The sequence below is a fragment of the Pleurodeles waltl genome, chromosome 1_2 (assembly GCF_031143425.1).
Source record: "Pleurodeles waltl isolate 20211129_DDA chromosome 1_2, aPleWal1.hap1.20221129, whole genome shotgun sequence".
In the NCBI taxonomy this organism is placed as follows: Eukaryota; Metazoa; Chordata; class Amphibia; order Caudata; family Salamandridae; genus Pleurodeles; species Pleurodeles waltl.
In genome coordinates this window covers 1,238,643,273-1,238,671,258 of record NC_090437.1, presented here as the reverse complement: position 1 = coordinate 1,238,671,258, position 27,986 = coordinate 1,238,643,273, and the positions used below count along the sequence as shown (strand labels likewise).

The 27,986-nt window shown below is 41.3% G+C and overlaps 1 protein-coding gene across 1 annotated transcript in view; it reads left to right on the top strand.

Moving 5' to 3' along the window:
* Positions 1-27,986, top strand: part of EIF2AK3 (eukaryotic translation initiation factor 2 alpha kinase 3) — a 146,446-nt gene that overhangs the window by 10,967 nt on the left and 107,493 nt on the right. The window contains exon 2 of the mRNA XM_069204578.1: positions 17,628-17,757. Within this exon, the coding sequence (XP_069060679.1) occupies positions 17,628-17,757 (130 nt within the window). The remainder of the gene's footprint in view (positions 1-17,627; positions 17,758-27,986) is intronic.

Genomic DNA, 27,986 nt, shown 5'->3' with positions numbered 1-27,986 from the left:
GGCCTGAGACATGGATAAGGGGCCACTTATGTGGGTGGCATAACGAGTGCTGCAGGCCCACTAGTTGTATTCAATTTACAGGCCCTAGGCACATGTAGTGCATTTTACTAGGGACCTACAAGTAAATCAAATATGCCAATTGAGAATGAACCAATGTTACAATTTTTATGGGAGAGAGCATATGCACTTAAACACTAATTAGCAGTGGTAAAGTGCGCAGAGTCCTAAAATCAGCAAAAACAGTGTCAGAAAAGTGGAGGGAGGCAAGCAAAAAGTTGGGGGATGACCACCCTAAGGCTGTTGGGTCTAACAACCATCCTTCCAGCCACAAACCCAGCACAGTGAAGTAGGCTACTCACAAGTGCTTCAGCACCACATTTAGAGGTAGTAAGCGCTATATAAAAGCTGCAATATAATACCCATGACTATCACTGCTGTCCATGTGAACCATCACCATGCCCAGGTCATTCAGTGAATTACCAGTTTACCATAAGGGTACTTTTTTTGCGGGGCTGATTCAGAAACATTTTCAAGCTCACTTTGACTTAAAAAAAAATGCATTAAAAAACACCAGATCCTGGTTCTCAAAATCGGAATTTGTCTTTTTTTGTTGTCCAGTTTTCATGCAAGGCTTTGCATTGCATACCAGTTGCATAGTGTTTCAGTGCTTATAAGTGTAGGCCACATGCAGGAAAAGGGTGCTGCCTTAACTATGTAAGGAAAATTGGCATTGCGTAGGTGGTGAACATATTTAAAGTTGCAACTTTGTGGGTATTCTAGACATCTCCATACTCAACTTGCTTCCAAACTTGTATACACTTTGAAAACGTGTAAGAGGGGTAATATGTAGGAGAACATTCTCTACTCTGCCCCATATGTGATCGGGTGTGGGATACATGATTTTTTCTCAAAACTGTTTTCCTTGTCAAAATATGGGCATGAAAATAAATGCGCAATTGAACATCTAGTGACTCCCCACACCTCTGGATCCAACCTACGGCTAATTTTCAGAGGTATGCATACAAATACTTGTTGGGCCTGGCAAGTGTATTCCAAGTAATTCTTTATCGTAGTCGTGTTTCCTGTAGAACGCTGCGTAGGCCTCAATATTTTTTACGACTCAGTTACGACAACAAATGCATTGTTTTCCATCTCTATTTCTCTTCTCAGATGATGGTAAATGCAATAATTAACACTTAGTAATACCTTGTTATTGTTAGCTGACATTATTTCGAGTCAGCATGGTGTATAGGGACTCCTTCCTGTTTCCTTTCCGGACTGCCTAGTTTATTGGGCTTTTTAGTTACTGTTTATTGGTAAATGTTGTGTTTATGGCAGTGATGTCACATCATCTGTAGTACTCATTCACTCAGCATAGGACACACAAATGTTTACACAGTGTTAGATGAGTCATGTCTTTCAGGTATGATCTGAACCACAAGGAAAGCGCGTGGCAGTGATTATTTGATGCACTTGGATAGTAACATAGTCTCAGTAACTGCTCGAGTGGCTCTAAAAACACACGTTTTGCTCCTTAGCAGATCCACAGACACTTTAGACTTGGCCGAAAACAAGCAGCTGCATCACACTGTGGATTCATGCATCATGCCTAGAGCCAATGCAAAAAGCAGTGAGACAATCTATCATTTGCATGTGGTTCTTACTGTTCCCAATAAAAAAACATAGGTTGTCTTGGCTCAACCATCAGTTCTTAAACTGCAGGTGCAGCTATGCGATTATTAACAGGAATCAGTTTTACACATCATTTTCTGTTGCCCAAGGATGCGGTGAAGCAAGTCTTACTCAAGCAAATGTTCCTTATGAGGAACATTAGACAATGCAGGAAACTCTTGAAGCATTGCCTTATCTCTCAGAACACCTTGGACCAGTGGCGAGCTGCTAATTTTTTAGGGAAATCACCAGGCAACTCAACTTTCTATAATTATAACTGCACCTATTGCCAGTATTCCCGATTATCTTTACACCTATTGAGCCAACACGGCCTGGCTCTGGTGACCGTCTATATGCAATTCTAAATTTCAGGCAGTAGCGAATTTTAGGAACTATTTTAGGTTGAAGGAGTGTCTTATTTTATGTTTGCTGGCTTGACACAGGCTGCATATGGTAATAACTACTTAAGAGACACTTCAGTTGCTGAGCCAACAGGGATTTAGATATGAATTTTATCCAGATTACTGTTTGCCATTTTAATATCACACATTAAAGTATTTATGAAATTGTTATAGTGAACTGTTCTTTTATTTAACGTTGGTTGAATCAGACTGCATTAGGACAACAGTTTTATGTGCATTTTACGCACCATTTTAATGAAGCATAATAAAAGTAATTACTGAAACGCTTGAGGCAAGATCAGGTGTGTCCAACACTAGTCTGGAAGTACTGGATTCGTTATCTGAATACACTTAAAATGAATCTCTCTTGTAGAGTCTTTGGTTGTCCTGAAATCTGGTATAGATCCAGGTCCTGGACCAAATGCGGACCATTTTGGCTTAAGCTTACCTCTAACTTGACTGTACAGCTTCCAAGGCCCTGCCGTGCCTCTTGATATAAGAGGTGCAGGAGTCGACTAGTAGCACAGTATGCTGAGGGACAGTGCTTGGTAGTAAGATTGTTGAATTCCATTGTGGCCTGTGTTACTTCCTTTTGACAAAAGGATGAGCTGAATTCCAGAAACTGATAAATGAACACATTGATTTACTAGACTAATCAATAACCAATTATGTAATTTGTATTTTCAGAGAAGAGGCAGGACCCCAATGTCTGTTGCTAGTAATTGTGTAGAAATAAGGGGCTGAATTCCTCTTTCTGTCGGTTTTTGCTATTTGCTCACCTTAGCAAATTCATTGGGGGATTTATTTATTTTGCCGCCAATCTTTTGGCATCCTACAGCAAACTTGCTAGATGGGCGGCCTCATTTTTTCCCATAATGTCTGAAGTTGGGCAAGCAAACTAGTCATCAAATTTCATAAAATAACCGAGCGTCTGGTCTCGTTCTCTTAACATCGATGTCAATTTAAAATGGCAGTTCACCTGCTTTAGATCAAGGCACTGGAATTATGCTTTTTTGCAGCCACATAATTGTGCTTTGTTCGTAGTCGATCATCTGCTGCATAATCTGCAGATTTTAACAAACATTTTCTTTCTAACTCAAACGGTCCAGACGTTATTAAAAACGCAGCAGCATGGGTTTCCTTGGAGTGACGCTTTTTCTTTTGCAAAGGCTGAGAGGACCCCGTTCTGTTACTTATTATGTATTCGGGTGTTAAACTGGTATTAATGAGGTGACATCTTAGCCCAGACACCATAAACATGTAAAAAAAAAGGAAAAAATAAGGATTCACACTCCGCATAATTTGCCTTTTCTTTCTGCATATTTTAGTCCATCTTGCTGCATTATTTGCTCTTCCCCTGCCGCATAATCCCAGTAGCCCTTGTTTAGCCGTTGATGGACGATTGGTCCATCTCTAAAATGTACAGCTGTATCTCACGATGCGGTCAGTACACCACGTGAACAATCATGTTGCCAAGTGTGTTATTGTTTGAGTTTCTGTATACCGGCGATTACTGCCATGGAAGTTATTTTTGCTATAAGTTAATGTTATATCTAACTAACATGCGCGCCACCTTTAACCACAAACGACCTTCCCAGGTTTGTACTACAGCCTGCTGTTCTGCTCTCCGCCTTTCAGGAGTTGTTGTGTTGACTTTGCCTCGTCATTTCCCGTTTCCCTTGTGCAGCGCGCGAGTGCTTATCTCGGGAGTGAACGTGCCAGGGCTGATACGTCGTTTTCTGGTTGGTTTGCAGTTTGCTGCAGCTGCTAGCCTGCCTGGGAAGGGGATTTCCAGCTCTGTGTATTCCCCGAATGGCCGCGAGCCTACGGGGGAAATGTTCTGTGCTGCAGGTTTTAGAACAGAAACGATGTAAACGGCTCCACCTGTTGTTAAAACTGTGGGTGCTCACTCGTACTTCATGCTGCGATCATACTCCGGTACTCAGTGGCTGGAGTGGAGTCAGAGGTGTAGGTACTTACTGCACCATAGTACCTGTGGTCTGTGAAAAGTGCCAGTACTCTCCCATTAAAAGTATTGAACTCACGCTGCGCTGTGCAGGTACCCCCCCCCTCTCATAGCAGAGACGTGCGAGTAACCAGTACCTGCCTACTTAAAGTGCCGTCAGTATAGATTAGCTGAGTGAAAGACGTTAATATGGTGCTTGTCTGTTATAATATGTTCGCATAAATTCCCGTACATTAGCACGCTGTGCTATTCTGGGCAAATGTAGATTTTCCTAGTAATTTATGACGGAAAGTCTTCATTTTATTAAAGACACGGGGGCGAATATTATGCGTTCTTTCCTTACTTTATTTCAAATAGCAGTAGTCAAGAAACTACAACTCCCAAGAGGGTTAGTAACAGACTAACCAATGGAAGTAAAACAAGAACTAATGAAGGACCAATCAGCTGAGGCCATAACCATAGAGTGTACACTTGACTGCAAACAGCCCTCTTTTCTTGAACGAGCAAGTCAAAAAGAATCATACAACAAAGGGTAAATGAGTCCCACATTCGCGAAAGCCAAGGAAACGTAACAAACTTCTTGAACCACAGCAATAAACCGGGAGTACGATGGTGAAGGTAGATGATCTTGAGAGGGTTGTGATGACACATCTCGTGGGTTCTTCTAGAAAGATGCGGTGATGTCGCCAGCAGCGTTATCCGGAAGCTGGAGCAATGCAGGAGTCGCTGGGAGGGAAAGAGAAAGTACATATTAAAAAGTACAGTGGTGGGATAATATTCGCCTCCGTGTCTTTAATAAAATTAAGACTTTCCGTCATAAATTACTAGGAAAATCTACATTTTATGACAAGACCGAAGGCTCTATTATGCGAGTTTAAAGCTTATCAATAACTACTGAAGAAGCAGTTCTAACAGGTTTACAATAGAAAGTTTTGAAAACATTATCATTAGACCAGTCTGCCGACCTGAGAATGTCCTCCAAACTAGATCCCAAAGCAAATGCTTTAGAGGCCATGGCCCCCCTGGAGGAATGGGCTCCAAAGACAGAAGTGTCAATTCCCGCTAGGGACATAATCAGCTTGACCCAACGAGCCAGGGTTGCAGAAGTCACTGGATTGTGAGGTTTGCGAAAGGAAATCAACAGTTGGTTAGAAGAGGACGTTCTCAGGTTAACAGTTCTTTTTTCGTATTCTTTTAAACAAAGACCCACACATAATTTTGGTTTATCAGGGAAAAAAGGATAGAACACCGAATGCAAATTAGTTTTGGTGCGTTTGGCAATGTGAAATAAAACGCCTGATGTTAGAAACTGGCGAGCAGAGACATCTAGGGACTTAACGTCGGAAACTCTTTTGATAGAGATTATGCATAAGAGCATCGTGAGTTTGGCCGACAGCATTTTTAGGGAAAGACTCAGATTGTCTGGCCAAGAAAGTAGAAGATTGAGAACCAGTGACACATCCCAAACATAGGAGTATTTGGCAGTAGGGGGTTTTGAGAGTTTGACTCCTTTTAAAAGGCGACAAACCAAGGGATGGATCCCAATAGGTTTGCCATCGACATAAGAATGGTTCATAGAAATAGCGGATCTGTAAAGATTAGTTGTACGATATGATTTACCCAGACCCGCCTGGGCAGCTAGAAAGTTAATAATTAGGTTCAAATCTGTTGAAAAGGGATCGGCACATTTTCCCACACACCAGCTTGACCAAAGAGACCAAGCTGATCTGTATGCTCGCCTTGTGCCAGGCGCCCATGCATTGTTGATGAACTCTGAAGCATCTGACGAAATAGGGAAGGACCGCTGGGTAGGCCGGAAATGTACCAAGCTGATAGGACTAATGATTTGTTGAGAATCAAATTGTGGGGCCGTCCGAGAGGGTCCAGGAGAAGAGACGGAAAAGAGGGAAGTAAGATTGGAAAATCTGCTGTGAGTTCGAGGAGGGGTGGAAACCAAACTTGAGATTGCCAAAAGGGGACTAGCAGGACAAGAGACAACTTTTGACGCCTGACTTGATTTAATACTCTGTTGATTAGGATAAAAGGAGGGAAAGCATAATTGAGGGATCTGGACCAATCCTGTAGAAAGGCGTCTGTGGCTAAGGCTAACGGATCCGGACGCCAGCTGTAGAAACGAGGAAGTTGAGAGTTGAGTCTGGATGCAAAAAGGTCCACCTGAAAGGGACCCCATTTCCTTTCTATTTGGCAAAAGACAGATTGGTGTAATTTCCAATCGCTGGAATCCGAGATATGACGGGAATGCCAGTCTGCATTGGAGTTCAAAGAGCCTGGGAGATACTCGGCAAGAAGGGAAAATTTGTGGGACAGACAAAACTCCCAGAGGCTCTTGGCCAGAAGAGCTAGGGGCCTGGATCTGGTGCCTCCCAGATGGTTTATGTAACGAACTGCGGATATGTTGTCCATATGGAGCAGAATGGAGCAACTTGCTCTGTTTTTCGTAAAGCTTCTGATCGCAAAGGAGCCTGCAAGAAGCTCTAAACAATTTATGTGCAATCTGGACTCCTCTGCGGACCATATACCGCCAGTCGATATCGAGCCACAACGGGCGCCCCAACCCCTGAGACTTGCATCTGATTCTAACACCAGATCGGGCACAGAGGGGAAGATGGATCTGCCGTTCCAAGCCTCTAAATGGGATATCCACCATTGGATTTCGAGTTGAGATTCTTGGTCTAGAGACACGAGGTCGGAAAAGGCCAAACCTTGCCGAAGATGTAGAATTTTGAGGCGCTGGAGAGCACGGTAATGAAGTGGTCCTGGGAAGATGGCCTGGATGGAAGAAGAAAGAAGGCCGACGACTCTTGCTAGAGTTCTGAGAGAGATAGTCTTTTTGGAGAGTTAAGACCAACTCCCTTTTGATTGCGGAAACCTTGGCCCGGGGAAGGAACAGAGATGCCGAAACCGAATCTATTTGGAAGCCTAGAAACTCTATTTGTTGTGATGGAACCACCATAGACTTTTCGTGATTTAATAGGAAACCGAGCTCTGTTAGAAGAGTAGAAGTTATCTGCAGCTGAGTCAGAAAGGAGGATTTGCTTTGATGCATAATTAATATATCGTCGAGGTAGATAATGAGTCTGAAACCCAGAGATCGAAGGTAGGATACCACTGGTTTTAAGAGCTTCGTGAAACACCACGGAGCCGACGAAAGGCCGAAAGGAAGGGAGGAAAAGTGGAACGTTTTTGAGTTCCAAAGAAATTGCAAATATTTTCTGTGAGAAGGATGGATCGGGATGGTCAGGTATGCATCTTGCAGGTCTAGTCTGACTAGCCAATCGCCTTGAAGTAAAATATCCCTGAGATGGATAATAGTCTCCATCTTGAAGTGTTGATAGACGAACTGATTGAAGGATTTTAGATTGATTACTGGTCTCAGATAGAGCTGATGAAACCGGAAGAGTCCGGGATGCAACTCTGGATGGCATCTTTTTCTAACAAGGATTGGATTTCTGAAGAAATTAGAGATGACATTTCGAGAGAGAACCTTGGAAGAGGAAGGGAACCTGACTGGTAAGGAGGAGAGAGAAGTTCGATGCGATAACCCTGGATAGTGGAAAGCACCCATGGATCTGAGGAGATTGACTTCCACTTTTGAAGGAAGAATCGAAGGCGACCTCCCACGGGAGGGCCAGAACGTTGGCTTACCTGGGGTATTGGACGCTCTGGAGATGCGCTGGCCGCGATTGCGGAAGCCCCTTGATCTTTGAGGGTAGAAGTGGGGTTTAAACTCTTGGTTGTAGTAGTAGGGGGGGTTGGAATATCCTCTGGAGCCTTGGTTTCTGTATTGGCGGCCGGTAAAGCGACTCCTGCCTCTACCGGCCCGGGAAAAAAAACGCTGGTTGAAAACCTTTTTTAGAGATTGTTGGGCCTTGTCGATAGATGAAAACGTGGAGACGAAACGACTAAGATCCTTGATGAACGAGTCTCCGAACAGTTTACCATCGGCCTGAATGCCAGGATCTCTGGTAGCCAGATTAGCCAGTTTAGGGTCCATTCGGAGAAGGAGACCCTTACGTCTTACGTCCTTACGTCTCTTGTGGATGATGGCAGAATTAGCATTGCCCAAAAGACAAAAAGCTCTTTGGGTCCAAAGAGAAAGGTCCAAAGGGTCGATAGGGGAATCCTCCAATCTAGCCGACTCGGCTAAGTCAAGTATTCTTGCTAGAGGACCGACCACGTCGAGGAGTTTGTCTTGGCACGTGGTCCAAGCTTTGTCTACCCCTTTACGGGGATCTTTTCCATATTATATATATATATATATATATATATATATATATATATATATATATATATATATATATATATATATATATATTTTTCTTTCTTTTCTTGTTTTCTGTTGCCACTTACCAGACTTGTTTTTCTGGTGAAGCGCTTCAAGTTTTCCATCACTCTCTTTTGTGCTTCTCCTGCCCCTGGACTCCTTGCTGACTTCTCCCTCATGTGCTGCTTCCCTCCCCCTTCCACCCACTCCTTGTTGCTTCCCCTACCTGCCCACTACCCGGTGTTTCTCATATCTGCTCCTTCTTTGTGTCAAACTTTTTGTCCTGAATATTTTTTGGGAGGACCTGGTAGCTACCATATGCTGCTAAGAAAGCTTTCGGATTTTCATTTTTTTATTTACTAATGGAATGCTATCATGGATCAGTAAATTGAAAATAAATAAATAAAGGAAATGGTGCCTGCATCTTTACATAAGCGTGCACATATAGTAACGCATGCTCAAATGTTATCACCTTGCATGGTAGTGGAATGACTATTGAATCACAGTCCCTTCCACCGCCCACTCCTCCTTATGCTGCACAGTTTTAGCATAGAGCATTGGAGAAGCTAATAGGTCAACAAGGTGAGATCTACCGGCTTTGCATTTTTTAAATTAAACTAACCATCTTTGCTATCTTTGAAGGGTTTCCATAGCTGTGCTTTTTGTCTCTTCTTTTACAGGTAAGAGTTTAAAAGAACAAATTTAGGGGTCGATTTCACAATTCCATTTGCACACCTAGGAGTCAAAATAGCTTTTTGCTATTGTAAATTCGGATTGATTATTCACAAAGTATGAATTTGCACTTCTATAAAAATTTACTCATATATAATTATAAATATATATTGACCTATAATGTCTGCTACCAATGAGTGTTTGTTCCTGGCCAGGTACGACTTACAAGTTTGTGGGCGTTGGCAATTTTTCTAAGATGCATTCCAACCTGGATACGTTCCAAGATTTACTCTTTTTTTGGGCAGAAGCAAATCTGTATGGAAGATTGGTGTGGGATGAGTAACCCTGCTAAACTGGTAGGGGTGTTAGGTCAGAGGGGTTTCTGAGGAGAAAATATTTTCCTGCAGAAGAAAAGAGTTATTGTTAATGCATTTTTGTTTTGGCGCATATACATGTGTAACTGTCCAGTTTAACATTTGTAAAGACTTACAAATTGGAGTACTCCTGGAAAGCTACCATGTGCACAGTTTCCAGCTCCTGTCAGAATTATCTGAATACCTAAAAATGGCAAATTTACTCCAAATGTCCAAGAAATAATTATATTTTTTAGTGACTCTCGTACCTCTGTGACTGTTTGTGGCATTCTTTCAAAAGGTAGAGATTGATTTCTGGTTGTATTTTATAGTCTTTTTTTTTCTAAACAGATGTTGCCTATATATATCTCCCAATGTCCCTGAAAGGAACTTAACCTTTAGTAGTAGGAGGAGCCTTGTGTAACGTTCTGACGCAGTAATGGGCACCAGCAGCCACCTGTTGGTTGTGCTGCGAGGGTGAGCAGGGAATAGGGCTGTTGCTTATTAGCAGGCTCTATCTGGCTTTTGCTTTCTTGTTTGAGCCAGCTCCAACAAGTGCTCTCCCCGGAGGCATTGGTGTCTGCCCTCCTGCGTCTCTTAAGATAAATATTGAAAATGTTACAAGCATCAAGAAACATATCTGGCTTAAGCTTATGCGGACTAATAGTTTACAATTAAAAAGCTATGCATCAGAATTTTAAAGCTTTTTTTTTTTAAATAATGTTAAGTTGTTCATTTTATTGTTTAACTAGAATGTCCCTTGAATGCATCAATGTTTAGTATTATTGCATGCCAGTGTCACTATAATTATGATTATGTCACACAACATAAGGAACTTCAAATGTGTGTTTTCTCTTCAACCATTATGATTATCTCGCTAAATTTTGTCAGAATTTGGAAAACCTTATGGTATGCACATGTAAAAGTTTCCAAATTTTATTCCAAGATTACATAAAACAATAGCTGGAAATCTATTTTTAGCACTTTTAAAATAATAGCTTGTTCAGTCCAAACCTTTTCACAGATGGTTAAAACCCAGTTCCCTTAAATTTGAGGTACCTGTAAAAACTTTCTCTGAGCATGTGTACTCTTCGAAGTAGGTGAGAAATTGAGCCTGGGATTCATGGAGCAGATATTTTCCTCTGCATTCTGATTTCTCTAGGAAACTTCAGCAGACTGAACTTGTTGGTTAACCAGTTGTTATCAAATATACATATGTTCAGTAGCCAAACCCCTTGACATGCAGTACTAACCGGATCATAAAAACCCCAATATTTGGGTCCAGCCCAGTATGCAGTACTTTCAAGGGCATTAATCAAATTAATGTCCGTTAAAGGTCACAGATGTACATATATATATATATATGTCCAGTAGCAAACCAATGTGCTCCCAGTATATGCTTGTGCCATGTGACTTCATACCCTGCGCTGTAGCAATAATAAAGCAAGCAGCTGACCCATGCCCCTTCTCTCCTCGTTAGATGCACTGGTCTTGATGATGTAAAGTGTGGTTGGTATCGTGAGGTAATGAGCAGTGCGAAGGGGGAGAGGGTTTTGCATACCTACCTTACCTGCAGAATGTCATTGCATTTCAGGATCATGCCGCAATAATTCCAGTTTTATTTGATAACACCATCAAACTCCTTCCATTACAAACTGAACCAGTTAAAGAAACTTGCACATAATATGAAATAGTGATTGTTCAAGGTCATGCAATGGAAATTCTTTCTGCACCCTACCACATTTAGTTCTTTCTATATTTTTTTCTTTCTTAGGATGGGTCAATAGTATTGCTAGGATCCAAGCCAGAAGCATGCCACCCATTTCTTACTTTCATCAAACACTTTAGTGATGTCAGTGAATCTTGTACTGTGGGACAATATGAAAGAAGTAACAAGATATCTACCTTCACTAGAGATTATTGCTGTTTTGCACTCTTTGTTCAAGGCAAACCAAAACCATAAAAAGTCTGCATCTTTCTTTGTTAAGTTAACCTTTCTGTTTGTTCCATGTGATCCTTGGTAAGCTGGAAGCCTTGGTTTACCCTTCTTCTGAACTTTAACATTGCGATATTTGTTTGCTCGTTGAATGGCCCACATAAGAAACGTATCTGCTTCTGAAGCCAGGTTCTTGAATTGGATGATTGCTTCAGTTCCTCTGTTGATTCTGCTGCCTGTGTTTGGCCTTATGCACAATAAATATACATTTCCAGTCTTCCATGTGATGCACGTGATACTGACTGCGCTTGGTTTGCAGTTCTGAATACAGTTCAGTTTTACCTTTCATTTCTGAACTTCATTCTGTCTATCTATTCAGCATTTTGGGTTTCATGACTGCATCTGATATTGTATTGTCCAGTAAAAAGTTCCAAGTTGATACTGTGCAACTCTCTGCTATAAGATGCACCACAGCTGATCTTGTTCAGTGTGTTCGTGCCTGTGCCATTTCTTTTTCTTAATTTTTGATTAGGCTTTGAGTTGCTGCGAAGGAGCATTCTCGTGCAGTGTCCCTTGTTAAAAGAAATATGATGTGCCTCTTCTATCAAAAGGCTTGGATTAAAAACAATGCGTTTTTTTAGAAAGTTAAGTTCTAGAATGAATGTGTGGTTAAGCTGCTAAGTACAAACAGCAGACTGACCCTCTAATGCTGTTGTTATTTTTTAGGGCTTCGCTTGCACAGATCCTTCTGGAATAATGTCATTAAAGTGCTCAACGTGGTTTGATGCCAGCTTGGGCACGTCTTTTGTTTTTGACTCAGTGCCTTGAAATAAACGAGCTGGAGTTCATGGAGCTTAGCATTACGTCTTCTAACAAGGGTCAATGAATTTGTCACACACCTCTTGATTCGGCAGTTTGGGTCAGGCTGTGCAGCAGGCAGATTTCCCAGTGCTTTAACCTTGCTATAGCGGGAATCCCAGTGTTTTGGTTATTAGCTCTGTGAATAGGCTTGTCTATTTTGGGAAGTCGTCTTTGCCATTGCAGGTACTTTTGCACCCCTGTTGTCTGGTGAATTAGTCTCAGTAGCTGTAGTAGCATTCAAGGTCTATTAACCTGCTCATATACCCATGTGATAGGATATGGGTTTATGCGACTGAAGGTCTAATTATGGATCTTCCTGAAATGAACTAACCAAAGCTTATACAGAATAAAAAAACATTTTAATTTATAAGAACATGTCTACCGCAAACTAGTTGACTGGTATTGCTGGTTTCTTATTGGCAGAATTTGTATAGCTTGTGAGGTGTAATGTCGTTTTTGTTTACTTATAACTTCGTTCAGTGAAATCAAAGGCAATTAAAAAGTTCTTAAAATATCCCTGGTTTGCTTACAGCTTAGACTAGACTCCAAAGTCTATGTCTCAATTAATCGAGGCAATCCCTGCAAGTCGAGTCATACTTGTTTGACCTTGAGAGATTTCTGATGTATTTCAATGCATTGAAAAAGACTTAAGCCTAAAATCCATGACTGTGATAGGCTGCCAGTATTCTTTAAGGCTAATTTAACGAACTCCTGTATTACAGAAATTCAAAAAGGATAGTGATAAAGTACACATGAAAGTTATTTTTCCTTTCTCTGGAAATATCTAACGTAGATAATAAGTGTAAATTCTAAATCCCACCTCCTCCTCAGACGTACACATCTGCTCCAGAATGGGCTCTATTGGATAGACTTTACATAAAACATCTTCATTTTTTTTATTAAACTCACCATACTTCTACAAGAATGATGAACGAGAACCTCAATGAAAATAGCATTAAAGATTCCAGGCTCTTTATTGTGCTCAGTATCAAGAAATCTTGATGTTCTCTTGTTCAGTTGGATGTTTTGACTGTCACCAGAAACAGAGTTTCCTAGCTACCATAGAATGTGCCTCAAACATACATATGTGGAGTACACATGATCATGCTGGTGTCTCTCCATTGCTATTTTGTACAGTTTGTTTACCCAGAATCAGTATAATTCTCTCAACCCTTCGACAGATGAACATTGGCTGGACATTAGGTAAATTTGATTTCACTACATAGAAGGTAGCACACAATTGGTGAAGTACAATCACTGTAGTGCAATTGGAAAGCACATTAGAGCGAGCAGAAACAACCACGGGCCCAGTCAAAGTAGCGTGATATTGGAGATGGATGCAGTCAATGTATTCAGAGAACACGATTTAGAGGATAAGTGCATCGGTGTAGGCCAGTATTGGACGGGCAAGTACTAACAATGTTGTGCCATTTTAAGGGACAGTAATGGTCAGTATTGTTAAGGAGTCTATCAGTAGATTTTCTGAAGTTCTGTCAAGACTTGGCTCTTAACCGTGCCCTCTACGAGGGTAGACTTACTGCCGATCAGAGGGGTGTGAAGTAGGACACATGCAACTGTGTTGCACTGGAAGTTAAATTATTTTTGGAATCAGTGTATTAACATTTCTGGCCACAGGGGAAGAGAGTGACAAGGCCTGCAATAGGGTTAGTTAAAATAAACTCAGAAGAGAATGACTGAATGATGATTAACCTATTTTAAAATCACTTCGATACTAGTCGCAAGTGACTGGAATTAGGAAAAACGTAATCATCAGAGGCAGGTCAGTGTACATCCATGAACTCTTACTTGTTACATAACTTCAGTTAGGGAAGGGGCTGGCTTGTTGCACAGTTGCTAGTACAGTGTACCAGACATGGTACAGTCACTTGTGATTATTTGGAGAATGCAGACAAAGCGAGGGATCCAAAGAAACATACTCTGCGCATTCACCTTGTCTGTTAGATTTATCTTCTTCTTCATTGGATGATTGCTGTGAGCGGCTCTGCATATTTGCTGGGAAAGGTTAGCTGGCTGCTGTTGAAAGTAATAGAGGGAGGTGGGACTGATACCATGTCGGGCACTAGAGGCTTATGCTGGCACTTATTGAGCTTGTCCGCGCTCTAGTTAAAGGCGTAGAGGTTTGATATGCAGGATCAGGGCTGTCTGAGTCTTTGTAAGGCCTAGTGCGTCTTTGTAAGACTAGCCATAAGGTAGTTATTAAAACCTTCACAGACAAGAATTCAAAGTCCAACCCATCAAATTGTAGTCAAAATTAGGATCATCTCAGAAAGCAAAAGGATTGTTAATAAAATCTTTAAATTAGCTCAAATCGAAATAGTGATAGTCTTACTATGCAAGAGAAGAGGACTAACACAAGGCCTGTATTTAAAATAAGCCACTAGCCACAATCAAAAATAATATGAACAGCCATACTAGCATAGAGTCTACTCAGATACTGTATATGTAAGCCAAAGGTTAAGTATAAGAGTTTGAAAGGCAGGAAAAGTCTAGCACATTGTCAAAATACAGCGTGTTTTAAAGGGGTTCAACCAGAAAAGCCATACACTGAATATTGTGTGAAACGATATAATTGGGCTGGATTAACAAATGTACATGTTAAAGCAACAATCGCTATTCTAGTTTACGTGTTATATGACAAAAGAATCATTTAGGAACACATAAATGCATGTATTAAACAAAAAATGAATAAAGGTGAGGAGATGAGTGTATATTTCATTAAACAAATACAATACCAAGTTTAAATAAATGAATGGCTCATCGCAAGAGCCTCGAGAAAAATGACTTACGATTGTTTAGAGAAAAGAACTTCCTGAATACAGCTTCCTCATGAGAAAGGCACACAAATACATTTGTATTTTATCAGTAGGCAGACACCTCAAAGCCAAAGATTTCTCTTATTTAACATGTACGTGGAAAGACTCGTTCATTGTAAAATGAGTGCGCTTTTTTCTGAATGGATTTCAATGCAAGCTGCTGAAGCCGTCTGTGTCTGCAGCCTAGGTATGCTAAATTAAACACATCTGAATTAAGCATTAATTTCTAACTAATAAACTCTACAAGCTTTTCCTTGTCTCCCTAGTCGCATGTCCCCTGTGTCTTGCAAGCAGTCAGTACAAAGGGATCTGTGATCCTGATGTTGATTGTTTTAAACTCAGAAGAGGTAGGCAAAGAGATGCCTGCTGATGAGGCAAAGCAGGCTGGAGCCGGGCGATGTAGTAATGTCATGGATGCATAATTTCAGGTATTCCCTCAAATGTATTGCATTGTTTTCTGCGCGGCCCTAGCTTGCCTCACGTTTCCTCCTCCTGCTCTGTTTTTTTTTTTTTTTTTTTTATTAATCCCCACACGGCATTTCAATAATTATCCTGCCTCTCCCTACCTCGCCCCTCGCTTCCAGTTGTTTTCATTGTGTTCCTTTTTAGAAGTGCCAGCAGCTTCATTTACTGCCGAGTCTCTCCTTTCTTTACAAGTGCATTTGATCACACTTTTATTTTTATTGCCGTTAAATGGGCGTCCAGTAACTTGGAATGGTAAATAAAATAAAAATGGCTGCCACATCATGGTGCACGTACAAGTATACATAGTTGTGACTGAGGATGCTGTACCGTCATGACACCTACAGAGTCCTATCTGGTGACATCATTGCAGTAGATCGTTTTCATTATCAGCAATACCATTTTATTTTATTTCCGCTGATGCTGAAGTCAAAGCACAAAGCTTTACAATAACAGCAACTGTCATCTATACATTTCTGAAAATCATAACACCGCTCAGTGTGACCCTCACAGCTAACATAAGTCCACCTGCGGTGCATGTGGACACTTGTTGACTTTAGCAAGTCCTACATTGTATTGCCTTAGCCAGGCTGCCGCACTGGAAAGTTAGCTGAAGATCAGTGATTGCTTTCAAGATAATTTGGTGGTGATTGCAGTGAACTGCTTTTTTGAGGCCTGCAACCTGTTGAAAAAGTCACACCTCCCTTTCCGTGCGACCATTGATTTAATTAGCTTTCTTACTAGCCATATATTTCAGTGCTAAACGCACCTCAAAGAAAAGTATCAGAATAGTTGCTAGAAAACATTTGTGTTCTCTGACCGAGAACTCGATTTGTTTCTCTTTTGCGAACCTTCAGTGTATCAGCACAGCTTAATACAGCTCAGCTCCTTCCATCATGGCTCCAGCTCAGTGATCAGCTCACACAGTTGTGTGCAGCAGTAGAGAGACTGCTAGCTGTCTCAGCCTCCTCAGTGCTCCTGCCCTAGCAGATTTTGCTTTAATGTTCTAATACAGTGGTTTCCAACCTTTTGACTTCTGTGGACCCCCACGTCATCATTACTGGAACCTGGGAACCCTCACTGAATCATTATTCGAATCCGGGGATCCCCCTACTGAGTCATTACTGAAAGCTGGGGACCTAATTTGTTAATATTATTTTATTTTCTAAGCAGTTGTCGAGTCCATGAGGAGGCCTCGTGGACCCTCAGGGTCCCCAGACCGCAGGTTGGGAACCACTGTTCTAATATGTTCAATTACAGGTACATAAAATGCTGTTAACATACTTTAACAAATGGAAGTCATATCTGTTAACTTTGCTGATGCATGTTTTATTATTATTTTTTCTTTTGAGGTGGTTCATGACAGGAGTGAAAGTAATACCTATATTTATAGGCAATTCTTGATAGCACCAAGCCAGTTATTTCAGTGCAGTATGGCAACAGAAGTAGTAGATTATCAGTGCTTCAAAAAGGTGATCGTTCATGACAGTGTTCTGTAAGAATGTGAAATGAGTGTGGATAGTCCAGCCTGTCTCCCAGTAAATGGAATGTCTGTAAGGATAATGCCTGGTTCAAAGAAAGCATACCATGGATTCAGCACGTTTGAAAACAATGTTTTGTACATGACCAGCCAAGAGCTATCTTTCACTTAGTTCCTCCAGTTTGGTTCTATGCATGCTTGGGAAACGTAGTCATTTGTACTCTGTTATAAGGATTGTGGTAAAAACTGCTTACCCACATTTGGGAAGAAGCATCAGTTTTCAGTTCTGTCTGTTCACTGTCTTTGCAAATTTCTCTGATGCGACTGAAACAAGCACTGCAAGACCAATAGATCTGGGTGTAATGCGCTAACACTTGTAGTGTTAACAAGTCAGAGTGGGACGCACAAGTGCGAGCCAGCAGGAATGTACAGCGGGCTACAGTTGTTAAGTATTTGCACTTCAGTGCAGGCAGTAGAGTGGAGGCCGAAGGATACCCCTAAATAGCAAATAGTAATAGAGTAGGGAGATGAACATGCCATTCAGCCCAAAGCGCACTCTACCTCTATTGCTACCAGTATGTCTGTTTGACAACTGTACTGTCAAAACCTTGACCTAAAGAAACAAATGATATTACAGTGTACTATTAGAAGCTTAAATATATATTTTGGAACTTCTCTTTAATTTCTGTTTTTTTTTTTCTTTCAGATCCTTGATAATTATCAGCACATTGGACGGGCGTATTTCTGCACTGGACCCTGAAAATCATGGCAGGAAGAGGTGGGACCTGGATGTTGGATCCGGTTCATTAGTCTCATCTAGTCTGAGTAAACCAGAGGTAAGGCATTTTTTTTATGACTTATTTAGTTAGCACTTTCGCTTGGTGTACATCTCCTTAATGTTTTCCCATGGATGGGTGCTGACACATCATTCTCTGTTAGCTTCGCCTCTCTTAATTTCTGTGGGACCTTTTTTGCACTGTAAATGACAACACAGATCTCAATAAGGAATAGGAGCGATATAAAAAAACATTTTTAAACATTAATGATCTCGCTACAAAACTTTGTAATAGTCCTATATGGTGGTGTGACATGAGGTGATGGATATGAAAAGTGTGCTGTACAGTGACAAGCCACCTCTGTTATGAGTGGATCACATTTGAGGCCTGGGCTAATGGAATATGTTTAATGGTGTGAGAAAATTTAGCTCTATTTTCTTTTTTTTAAATGAGACATTTTAAAAAATGGAAAACTAAGCGAGAACAGTTTTGTTTTAGGTTGAGTGTATGACAGGATTTGTGTACAGTGGGAAGTTAGCTTAGTACAGGTGACTCAGGCTATGTTTTTACTTTTTAGGTCATTGCATAGTTATGTTTGGAGACTACTTTGTGTGGAATGTGTGTGGCCGAAGGGAGACATATTCGCATGTAGTGTGTTCATTGCTTGAGAGCCACTTATCTTGATTCTTTGTCGCCAGAACCCTCAGCAGAAGCGTACAATGTAAAGAGTGTCTAGGAATTACCCCCTCTGAGAGAAGTTTGATAAAATCGATTTCTAAAACATAGTCCGCTGTAAGAGTTTCTTGATTACCAACAGCGTTTATTTGTAGTTCTCGTCTTTGGAGGTTCCTAGAATGAAGTGAATTACAAGCATGCTGTAGACCAGCCGCCCTAACCAGTAGAGCTTCTAGGAACCGCCTTTAGAGCTTGAGGCAAAAGAGACCATTTTGTCACTGTTGTGATTGGTGCTAGAACAACCACACAGTACTTGATGTAATGGTGAGATGACAGTTATTCGGGTCTAGGCCTTTTCTTGGCATTGTTTGTAACATGACTTAAGGTCATAAAACCTTGATTAATAGTTTGAGTCTGGTTAATAGTCTTAAACTGCTTCCCTGTCTGAACAAATGACGAGAGATATTGAACCGGAGAACTGTGAGCAACCTACACAGTTTGCATGTAAAGTCCATAGTGATAATGGCCTGTATGGTTGCAGTCCTTTATATAGAAACAACCTGTGGCTTGATCAGGAGTGAGTACTAATCATTTAGACTGAGTTTTTGTAGTCTTTACGTTTTCCCACAGGAGGGTTGAGGCTATATTATTAAACCAAAAGGTGCAAATATTTTTGAGGTCAAAGATCCCCATAGTTGAGTGCTACCTGTAAGACCTGGATGTAGAAATTATACCTTCTGCAATTTTAGTAATGTTGCTAATTTAAAGTCATTCTCTAGTATCAGATTATTTTTAGAATGATCAGCTTTTTTGCATATTTTACTGTAGCATCATGAGGACACCATAACACTTTTGAACATCTACCTGAGTAGGCAGAACGGATACTATTCTCTGGTCTGTTTGTGCCGTTCTAGATACCATTTTGCTTCTGTCTTAGACAGCCAAAGCCAAAACATCATCATACTCAACCTCCTTCATCCGCCTAATACCACTCCCCATAGAAGCTGAGTCCATATATAGCCCGCCGTGACACATATTGTATCGTAAGATCATAACTTTATCTACTTTGTAGAGGAAAGTCTAATAGAGCGCATTTTCTTTGGAAGGTGTTAAAACTCCCTCACTTGCATCTCTGACTGTGCTGTAGCATTCATTTGGATGGTCCCGAGTTATTGTTTCCCAGAATTTAAAATGCCTCTGCGGAAGAGACAAGAAGTTAGTATCCTTTCAGTGTGCACTTGGGTTTCTGATGCTTCTCCGGTTTCAGTAACAGTGCTCATTTTTAAGAACTTAATTAAGGGAATATTTTCATGTCTCATTTGCAAAGATAGAACATCTGCACTTTGGCTTGCCATCACAAACAGAACTAGATTTTGCTTATAGTTACTTTACAAGAGCTAGTGTTACAGAGATGTCTTGCAGATGTAGATCTATAAAGTGCTTAACTGCGTCTATAAACTGCTTTACGAGGCTGTGCTACATCAGTCTGAGTTATGGCATGAATATTAGCTCCACCTCATGTAAAATTTATTGTGGCCTATTTGTTCTACAGTTCTTGCTGCACAGTGTTTACACGACTAACTCAGTTCGACTGTGTCTTCCCCTTGATGAAGACCTTGCCATCCATAATTTTGACCCCTTTTCCCTTCCCTCGGGTACCATTTTTTTTATAGTTATTTTGACGCCCCTTTCTCCCACATATTATTTTCTTCTAAGGGTTTGCCGGTCTGTTATCGATGATGACATGCAACCTGAAAATGATGCCATATTTAACTTGTGTGGCCAACCCACCATGCGTGTGCCTCTGTTTGTTATTGCCATTTCTGCCTCACCCCTGGCTCAACCTTTTTTTTTTTTTTTCTCTTTTTGGTGGTTTTTGGGGGGGGGGGTGTTTGGAGGGGTGCTTCCCCATAGTACTTCCCACCAGCCTTCCTATACATTTATTCCTTTCAAATAAAGAAGCAAGATGGGGTTAGGGCTCTAAAACCGTTGATAGGATTAATGCTAGCAAAGATGCAGTGGCAATGGGTCAACATCCCTGGCCATTGTGTCTGATTAGATGGATTAAGCCACGCAGCATACTGTTCTGTTTAGAATATAGATTATAGAATGGTGACTGGAGTTCTGAGTAGGAATTCCAGGGGAAGTCAGTTTGAGCTGACGCTGGCAATTTATGAAGGCGATGTTGTTCGTGCTGTCCATGTTACGGGAATACAACTACGCTGACAACGAACTTCTGCCTATGAGTCTTGCATGTTGTGCGGAAGAACCCAGCATTTATTGATGACTAGTGGGTCTTCAGATGGCATCTTGAGATGACACAGACTGGAGCTGCATTTTTACACTTGTTACTAAGGTACGAGAAGCTTAGAACAGCGTCTTCATCGTCTTATGCACCGACAAAAAAACAGTTACATATGTATTACTGGTGGCCTGGTATGGACACCGAGGTGGAGCTGTGTGTAACAAAGTGTGAGAGTTGTCATAAGTCAGTCAGTTTGCGATATACACTCCATCATCCAGTTAATTTTCCTGATGGCCCATTGGGTTTGGATTTTGGTGGGCCTATGAATAATCTTGATGTGCATACAAGGCATGCCTTGGTATTGTTGGACCATTACTATAAGTGGGTGAAATGTTGATTTTTAAAACAACCTACCACGTTTGCAGTCCCAGGACTATTGAAAGAAAAGTTTTGTTGGGAGGAAGTTCCCAAATCCTTGGTCATGGACAACAGATTCCAGTTCAAGTTACACACTATACAACATTTTTGAAGTCTTATGGAGTGATGCTCTTGCCTCTTACCTCGTATAGTCTGCAAGGAAACTGAATGTTAAAAATGGTGAACAGTCTGCTGAAAAACTATTCATTTAGCCATCACAGCAGGAGAGAATGTGAGTGATGAAGTCCAAGAAAGGTTGTAGAGTTATCACAGTACACCACACTCGCTCACAGGAGTTCCACCATTCGTATTATTGAAAGAAAAGTATAGTGCATGCTTTTTGAATAACAGTTGGGTGTTGGAGTACATGCATAGTAAGAATAGACTGTCAGATTTGGGACAGGTGCGCACTAGAATGGAGAATGTTCAGTTGAAAGGCAAGTTGACATATGACGTAAGCAAGAAGGTGAGGGAAGTATGTTTTCAAGTGAGTGATGTAATTAAAGTGAAAAAGGCCATTTGGTATCAAGAAGGGAAATTCCACGTCTTTCCCAAAGTCAAGAATTGTCGTGGTCTCCAAATGTGCGGTGCAAGTAGAAGATGGTAAAAGGTGAAGCAAAAGAAATGTTGTTTTAATTAAAGGTGAGAATAATGAATTCACAGGGGGTGATGAGGCAGAGAGACATCAAACTGAGGGGTGGTGGTTGATGAAATAGAATGCCTCTAGACAGGATGTGCACCCAGGAGAATACTGCATACGGAAGCTGGGGACAGAGTGCGTGACACAGTAGAAGGTGTAGTCTCATCAAGGGAGAGTATAAGACAGGTCAAGTGTAACTTCCTTATCTTGAAGATTTTGTCTTAAAAGAAAATGTGTAGAGTTGTCTTAAGTGTTTTGGGTTGAGTTAAAGTTGTAGATCTGGGCTATTGAGGGGGTTAAGTCCTGTTGCAGTATATGTAAGTTCCATGCTATCATTCTCTCTTCCTGTGTTGTCGTGGGTGTTGTACTATGTGTTGTTGGGGTCTGGTGATTGTGTTGTATGTCATTAGGTCGGTCTGTGGTTGTACGGGGGAGGTTGTGTTGTGTTTAGAATGTAAATCATAGACTAGTGACTGGAGTACCGAGAAGGAATTACAGGTGAAGCTGACGCTGGGGACTTATTTGTGCTGTCTGTTACGTAACTAAAACTACTCTGACGACAAACTTCTACCTACGAGTTTTACATGCCGTGCACAAGTACCCAGCACATACAAATATTTCTGAATGTCTAGAAACTCCAGGTCTATGCCTCTAGGGAATGAAGATACAGCAAGTGTGGAGTTTCGGGTGTTTTCTTAAATTGTTTAACTAGTGTTCCCTGTGAGCTTTAGAGTTCTACATAACACCTATTATTGATATAACCCGTCTGTGAACATAGGTTGGCCATATGAATAAATATTCATAAGGTTGGCCCTTTTTGTATCTTACACACACAATCTAGGTTGTGAACCAATTTGCACCCCTAAAAAAGAAACTAGAACGCTTTCACAATTTAGAGCAGCAACATGATTAATGTGGTCTGTTGCCCTAGCAAATGGTGCTACTTATCTATAAAAGCAACAGTAATGCAATGAAGAATGTTGTAGCTTAAATACTGCTTCTTTAGTTAGTTAAAAAGGAAGTGTGTTTGTTTAGAAGTAAAGTGTGTTGCCTACCACAAGTTATGCCTTTGAGATTTATTAATACTCATAGCAAGGCTAACAATCTAGGTTTTAAAATTGCCACATGAAGGCTAGAATTGATCTTCTACATTGCTTCTCACTGCACCTTGCCTTTTGGGCTCTCTAAAGCCACAAGTGTTCTACGTGTCTATCTGTTCTACAACTTTTGTATGCATCTACCTGTCCATCAGTATTCAAGCTCACTCCCACACTTCAAGGAAGGCTGTTGCTCAGAGAACTCTCAAGTGTTTTGTATTTTCTTTGATTAACTATAGCATGCAGAAAATAAATATTGTGCCATAAATCTAACCTTTGTGCTGATCAGTGTTCATTATAGAAAAGCAGATCATAGTAAGGAAAAGTATTTTAACTGTAAAGTAATGATGCTCAGCAACCTGCCTTTCGTGTACGGCACGGGGTACATTATTCCTGGTACGTGGGCACACCATCACCTTTCCCACAATCCACCTAAATCCTTGGTGCGTAGCTCTTTCACATAAAAGAATGCATATTTCCAAACAGAAAGGATAAAAATAGAATCTTTAGTGCAAAATGAAACATCAATAAAGCTGTAACATAGTACCTGAAAAAAATATTAAATATTAGAAGCCCTAAAAAGTGTCATTTAAAAAAGGTGCACTTAAAACATGCGGAAATATTCTAAATTCTGCAATTGCCTAAGGAATGCAAAAAAATAAACATGTTGACATAAATATCCCTTTTGTGCTTGTCACTATACAGCTTTATTGTATACTCTAAGAAATAAAAGCAACTTTTCATTTTCCTTCTTGAAATAGCTACTTTAATTATGCCGTGTGATCTAGACTGCCTTTCCCCCTGGCTGCTGGCAGTAGGCACTTTCAAGTTAGAACTCAAATGTAATAAGTTGAGGTTATAGTTGAGGTTTGGCATAATTTCCTTAAAAACGGTGACTGGGTGCGTTACAAGTTGCCATGTATTATAAAGAAATTAGAGACCGGTTTATATACAGGTATTGTAGAGTCCCATGTACTAAAAAATTTATTAGGGCATTCTCCCAAATGGGGTAAAGTGTTCTAAATTAAAATGGGAGAAACAGATATGCAAACATTTAAAATGTTCTAGAGAAGGCTGTTGTTGGCCTGAGTCACTCCGTGGTCTTCAGTGGAGCTCCTGACATTCCAGTCTTGCGATATGCATAAACAAATAATTGAAAAACCTCTTCAAGTATTGAAAGCACCCCCATCCCTCACCGTTGCTAGCTTCAACATGTTAACCCCTCTTTGCCGTATCGGGCTTGGCTTCTCAGTTGACATAGGCAGCTATAGTTTTGTGTGCACACACCTCTCTTCTGGCACCTGCCCTGTTGGCATTATCATACGCCATCCGATTAACTCACAAAAGGGCGAAACCGTGAAACCACTAGCAGCTTAGAGGTATGAGCATCTCTCTGGCCCATGCCAAAATATTACAACATTCTGCATGTCTTAATTGATTTTCATTCAGTAACAACTCATTACCCAGCAATAACATGTTGCATAAACCTATTTACTATTTTGTAAACCACCTGCTTTCTAGAAAAGGTTAACAAGCCTGCTTGTTGAATGAATGTACCTATCCTGTTTTTTTTTTCAGCAGGTTGCTCAACAAAGTTCAGTCTGCTATATTATTTTAGCAGCCTCCCCTGAGGGTTTCCTTAGTAGCAATCAGTGTAAGCACATTACACATTGTTCTCTGTGATAGTCATGCAGGATGTACATATGTTGCAAGGCAGTAGTACACTCTCTGATTTTAAAGCAATTGGTAATAGCTTTTAAAGTGATCCAGAATCCCTGCATTATTTTCAGTGATGTGCGTTCTGGTTAATAATCCGACTTTGCAGTCGTGTGGTGCCTTTCTTGGTGCCTTTGACTCAGTGCCAGGCGTTTGTCTTCCGAACCCGAAGTCCAATGCAGAGGCAAATTTTAGAAACCCATTACCTAGATTAAACTAGGTTTCTGGAAAATAAAAGCCAAGTTTCCCAGGTCTAAGTTCTAACCACTACTTAACTAGGCAACAAAGATTTAATGTCATTACAGTGGCAGTGGAAAGTGTTCCCGATGGACCTGTTGTAACTGAAACTTTTCCAAAAGTCAGTGTTCAAACAAGGGATACAATGTTAGGAAGGGACTTGCCACCGCAGGTAGGCTCCTTTGTACTGCCAAACATTAGGGGCTAGATCTAGCAATTGGTAGGTTTTAGTTACAGACTGGGTGGGAGGAGGTAACCATAGATTGCAGTGAAACCTCTGAACCTACTAGTACCCCCTGGTAATTGTTTGGAGCATTGTTGTTGGGTTATGGCCCTAATCCAACTGCGAACAGCAAAACATCAAAAAAAGTAAGGTTTTTTTATAGATGACTCAAACAGTTTTATTATCATGTTGACTAGTAATATCAAACAGGTACACAAAAGGACTTATGGTAGAAAAGGAGACCTTATCCATCTCGTGTTTTGAGAAAGGTGTACAGGCTCTCTGTGTCAAGCTGGTCAAGAGGTAGTGCAGGCTCACTAACACTCTTGGGTGGTCTCTTGTGCCCCCCAAGGGCCCACCGGGTGATGCAGATGTTTGATGCTTCTGGCGTTCATAAATGCATCTGGGCTACAGAAATGCATTTCCAGTTTAGTGCTCTATGCGACTTGAGTTCAGCTCGTGCTCTGTTTTTAAGGTTTGGGCAGCTCCTCTTCCCTTCGTGGCACTTCAGCTCTCGTTTTCGAAGCAGGGCACAGTCTAAGAGAGCTCTGTGACATAATATGCTGAGACCCAACCTTGAATGGAACAACAACACAAGTTCTGGCCATAGTTAGATGCCACCTTTGACCAAATCTGAAAAATGCTTTCCCCTTACAAAGCAAATGCCATGAACTGGCACTGGAGGGCTGTTTCGAGTGGGCACCGTCATAAAGTCATCAATGAAAAGGCAAGTCACCTTCAAAGATTAGTTTAATTCTCACAAACACAGAAATCTTCACTTTACTAAATAGTCCTTGGCTGTAACTTGAAGAGAGATGATTAAAAAAAATTCTGGGTGGGTGTCCTTTGCAGAGATATCTCCCATCCCAGCACAAATGGAAAGGTGTGTTTGGAGAGCCAGACAGGCTGTACCGCTTTTTTTTCTCAGGCAAGCCTCTGGGTGAAAGTAAGTTGTAGCCAGAAAGCAGACAGCAGGAACACCTCTTTGGGTCTACACAGTTCAGGCCCCCGGGGTCTGTTCAAATGCTCAGGAACCACATTTTCTTTCTGTATGCAATGTGTTGTCACTGAGAGCACTATTCATCCTGTCAAGATCACCATGTTTTTTGGAGAGAACATGGAGAACTCGGACCGTGCTGCTAGGCCACATGAATGCCTGAATGCATGATATACAAATCACCATAACATAAGCATTTTACAACTACAGCTACTCATAGGGGAAAGGTGGAGGGAGCATCTGAAGGAGATGGCACAGATGTTATCGTGTTGCATCATAGTACAGTATGAGTGCAATTTGAATAAACTTAGCACTAACTATAAGTATCTCTGTAGGCTTGTGAGGGCTATAGCTAGATAGAGAGTACTTTAGGTATACCCTGAGTCCATCAAAAAGTGCCTTGAAACCATTGTGAAGCATTCCTTCTCCAATAATTGGCCTCCATATGCAAGTCGATTGAGAGGGAAAAAAATGACGGGGCAATCCTGAACATAGAGAATGGGACAGGATGTCACATTGACGTGGGGCCATGTCCCCCTCACTGTATATGTGTGTATGTATGTGTGTAGTAATATAATTTTGTAGTACTTCATTCCCTGTTGACTAACAGTGAAGCTCACTGTTGAACGAGTAGCGTGCTACACTGTGGAGGAGTGCTTGGTTAGGAAGGTGCGTACTTCCTGTGTGCCTACGTGGGAAGCCTTTTGGCGTCGTGTGCGAGTAACCAGAATAGTGTGTCTTAGGTCATAGGGCTTAGCAGTGGCATAGAGGAATAAAGGAGTGACGGGACTCTCAGATTATTATTTCTCTCTGCTATAAATCATTCTGCAGGTCGCATTTGGAATTAAGGTGATTATCGAGAATCTTCAGTCCACTGTGTGAGGTTTTGTAATCTAGGGAAGGGAGACAAGACACACCTTCCTGGATTGTCTGCTTTACTGCCATCCCTTATGCAAGTTCTTGTTCTCAATGAATTTGTAACTCTATATGATGTTGCATTTTCAATGTGGTGATGGTTAAGTGATGGGACCTGCAGGATAAATTATGCTGAAGTCTTTTAGGACACTAGCCATATGCCACACATCTCTTCATTTACTGACTGCATGTCCTTGATGGTGCTTCTTTGATAGTACAGGTGTGTCTTTTGGTAGCTTCTGTTTTTTGTGTTTTCGCCTTCCACGTAGCAGTCTGGTAAGCAAAAGCCTTTTGTGGACCCTGCTAGGAGCTCGTAGGTGACTTGAATCCCTAGCTCCTTCCTCGTGTGCTGGCTGCTCCCAACAACAAACAACAACCCCCACAGATGGCCTCATGTTACCCGCCGGGTCGAAGCACTGCTCAGCATTGCGGTAGTCATTCCACTCCCTTATGCGGCCACACAATAGAGTTCTCTGGCAGTGGGCACGGAGGCACCCCCCTCCGTCTTGGGTCACAGCAGACAATGTTTAGATGTAGTATATGGAAGCAGGCAGACCTGTTAACTCACGGCAGAGATGCTGGCTATTGCACTGCAGTTGAAATTTCATGTTGCTTTTGATAGTTTGCCAAATGAACTTCAAGGTGATCCTGAACGAGGGGGCGGGATGGTGCTCTCTCACCTCCGGTTAGGACTAGGTGCACATACAAGCTGGCTAATTTTTTGTGTTCCTCACACCAGGAGTATGGTTGAAGTTGTCCTTCAGGGCAGTCTCTCTTTCTACAGGGCAAGGCATTCTCCTGTCCTCTGAGTAGAGAGCCAAGCAGACTTGAGGGTGATAGGCTGGCTCACAGCTGCTGCAGCAGGTTGCAGACTGACTTTAGGTGATGTCCCCTTGCCCCATGGAGAATTATTATGCAGACGTCAGCCCTAGTTACACAGCAACTTTTCTAGTAGTCTGTGGAGCACTTCTGTGCTTGAACAAGCAGGAAGTGGAATAAAGTTGAATGTTTGGATCTATTTTTTATACTCATTTTAGAGAATGGGGATGTGAATCCCAATCCACAAATGATGTGGCTGCATGTGTGAAGATTGACAAATGCAAGTAAGAGTCCTTCTGCTTGCAAGC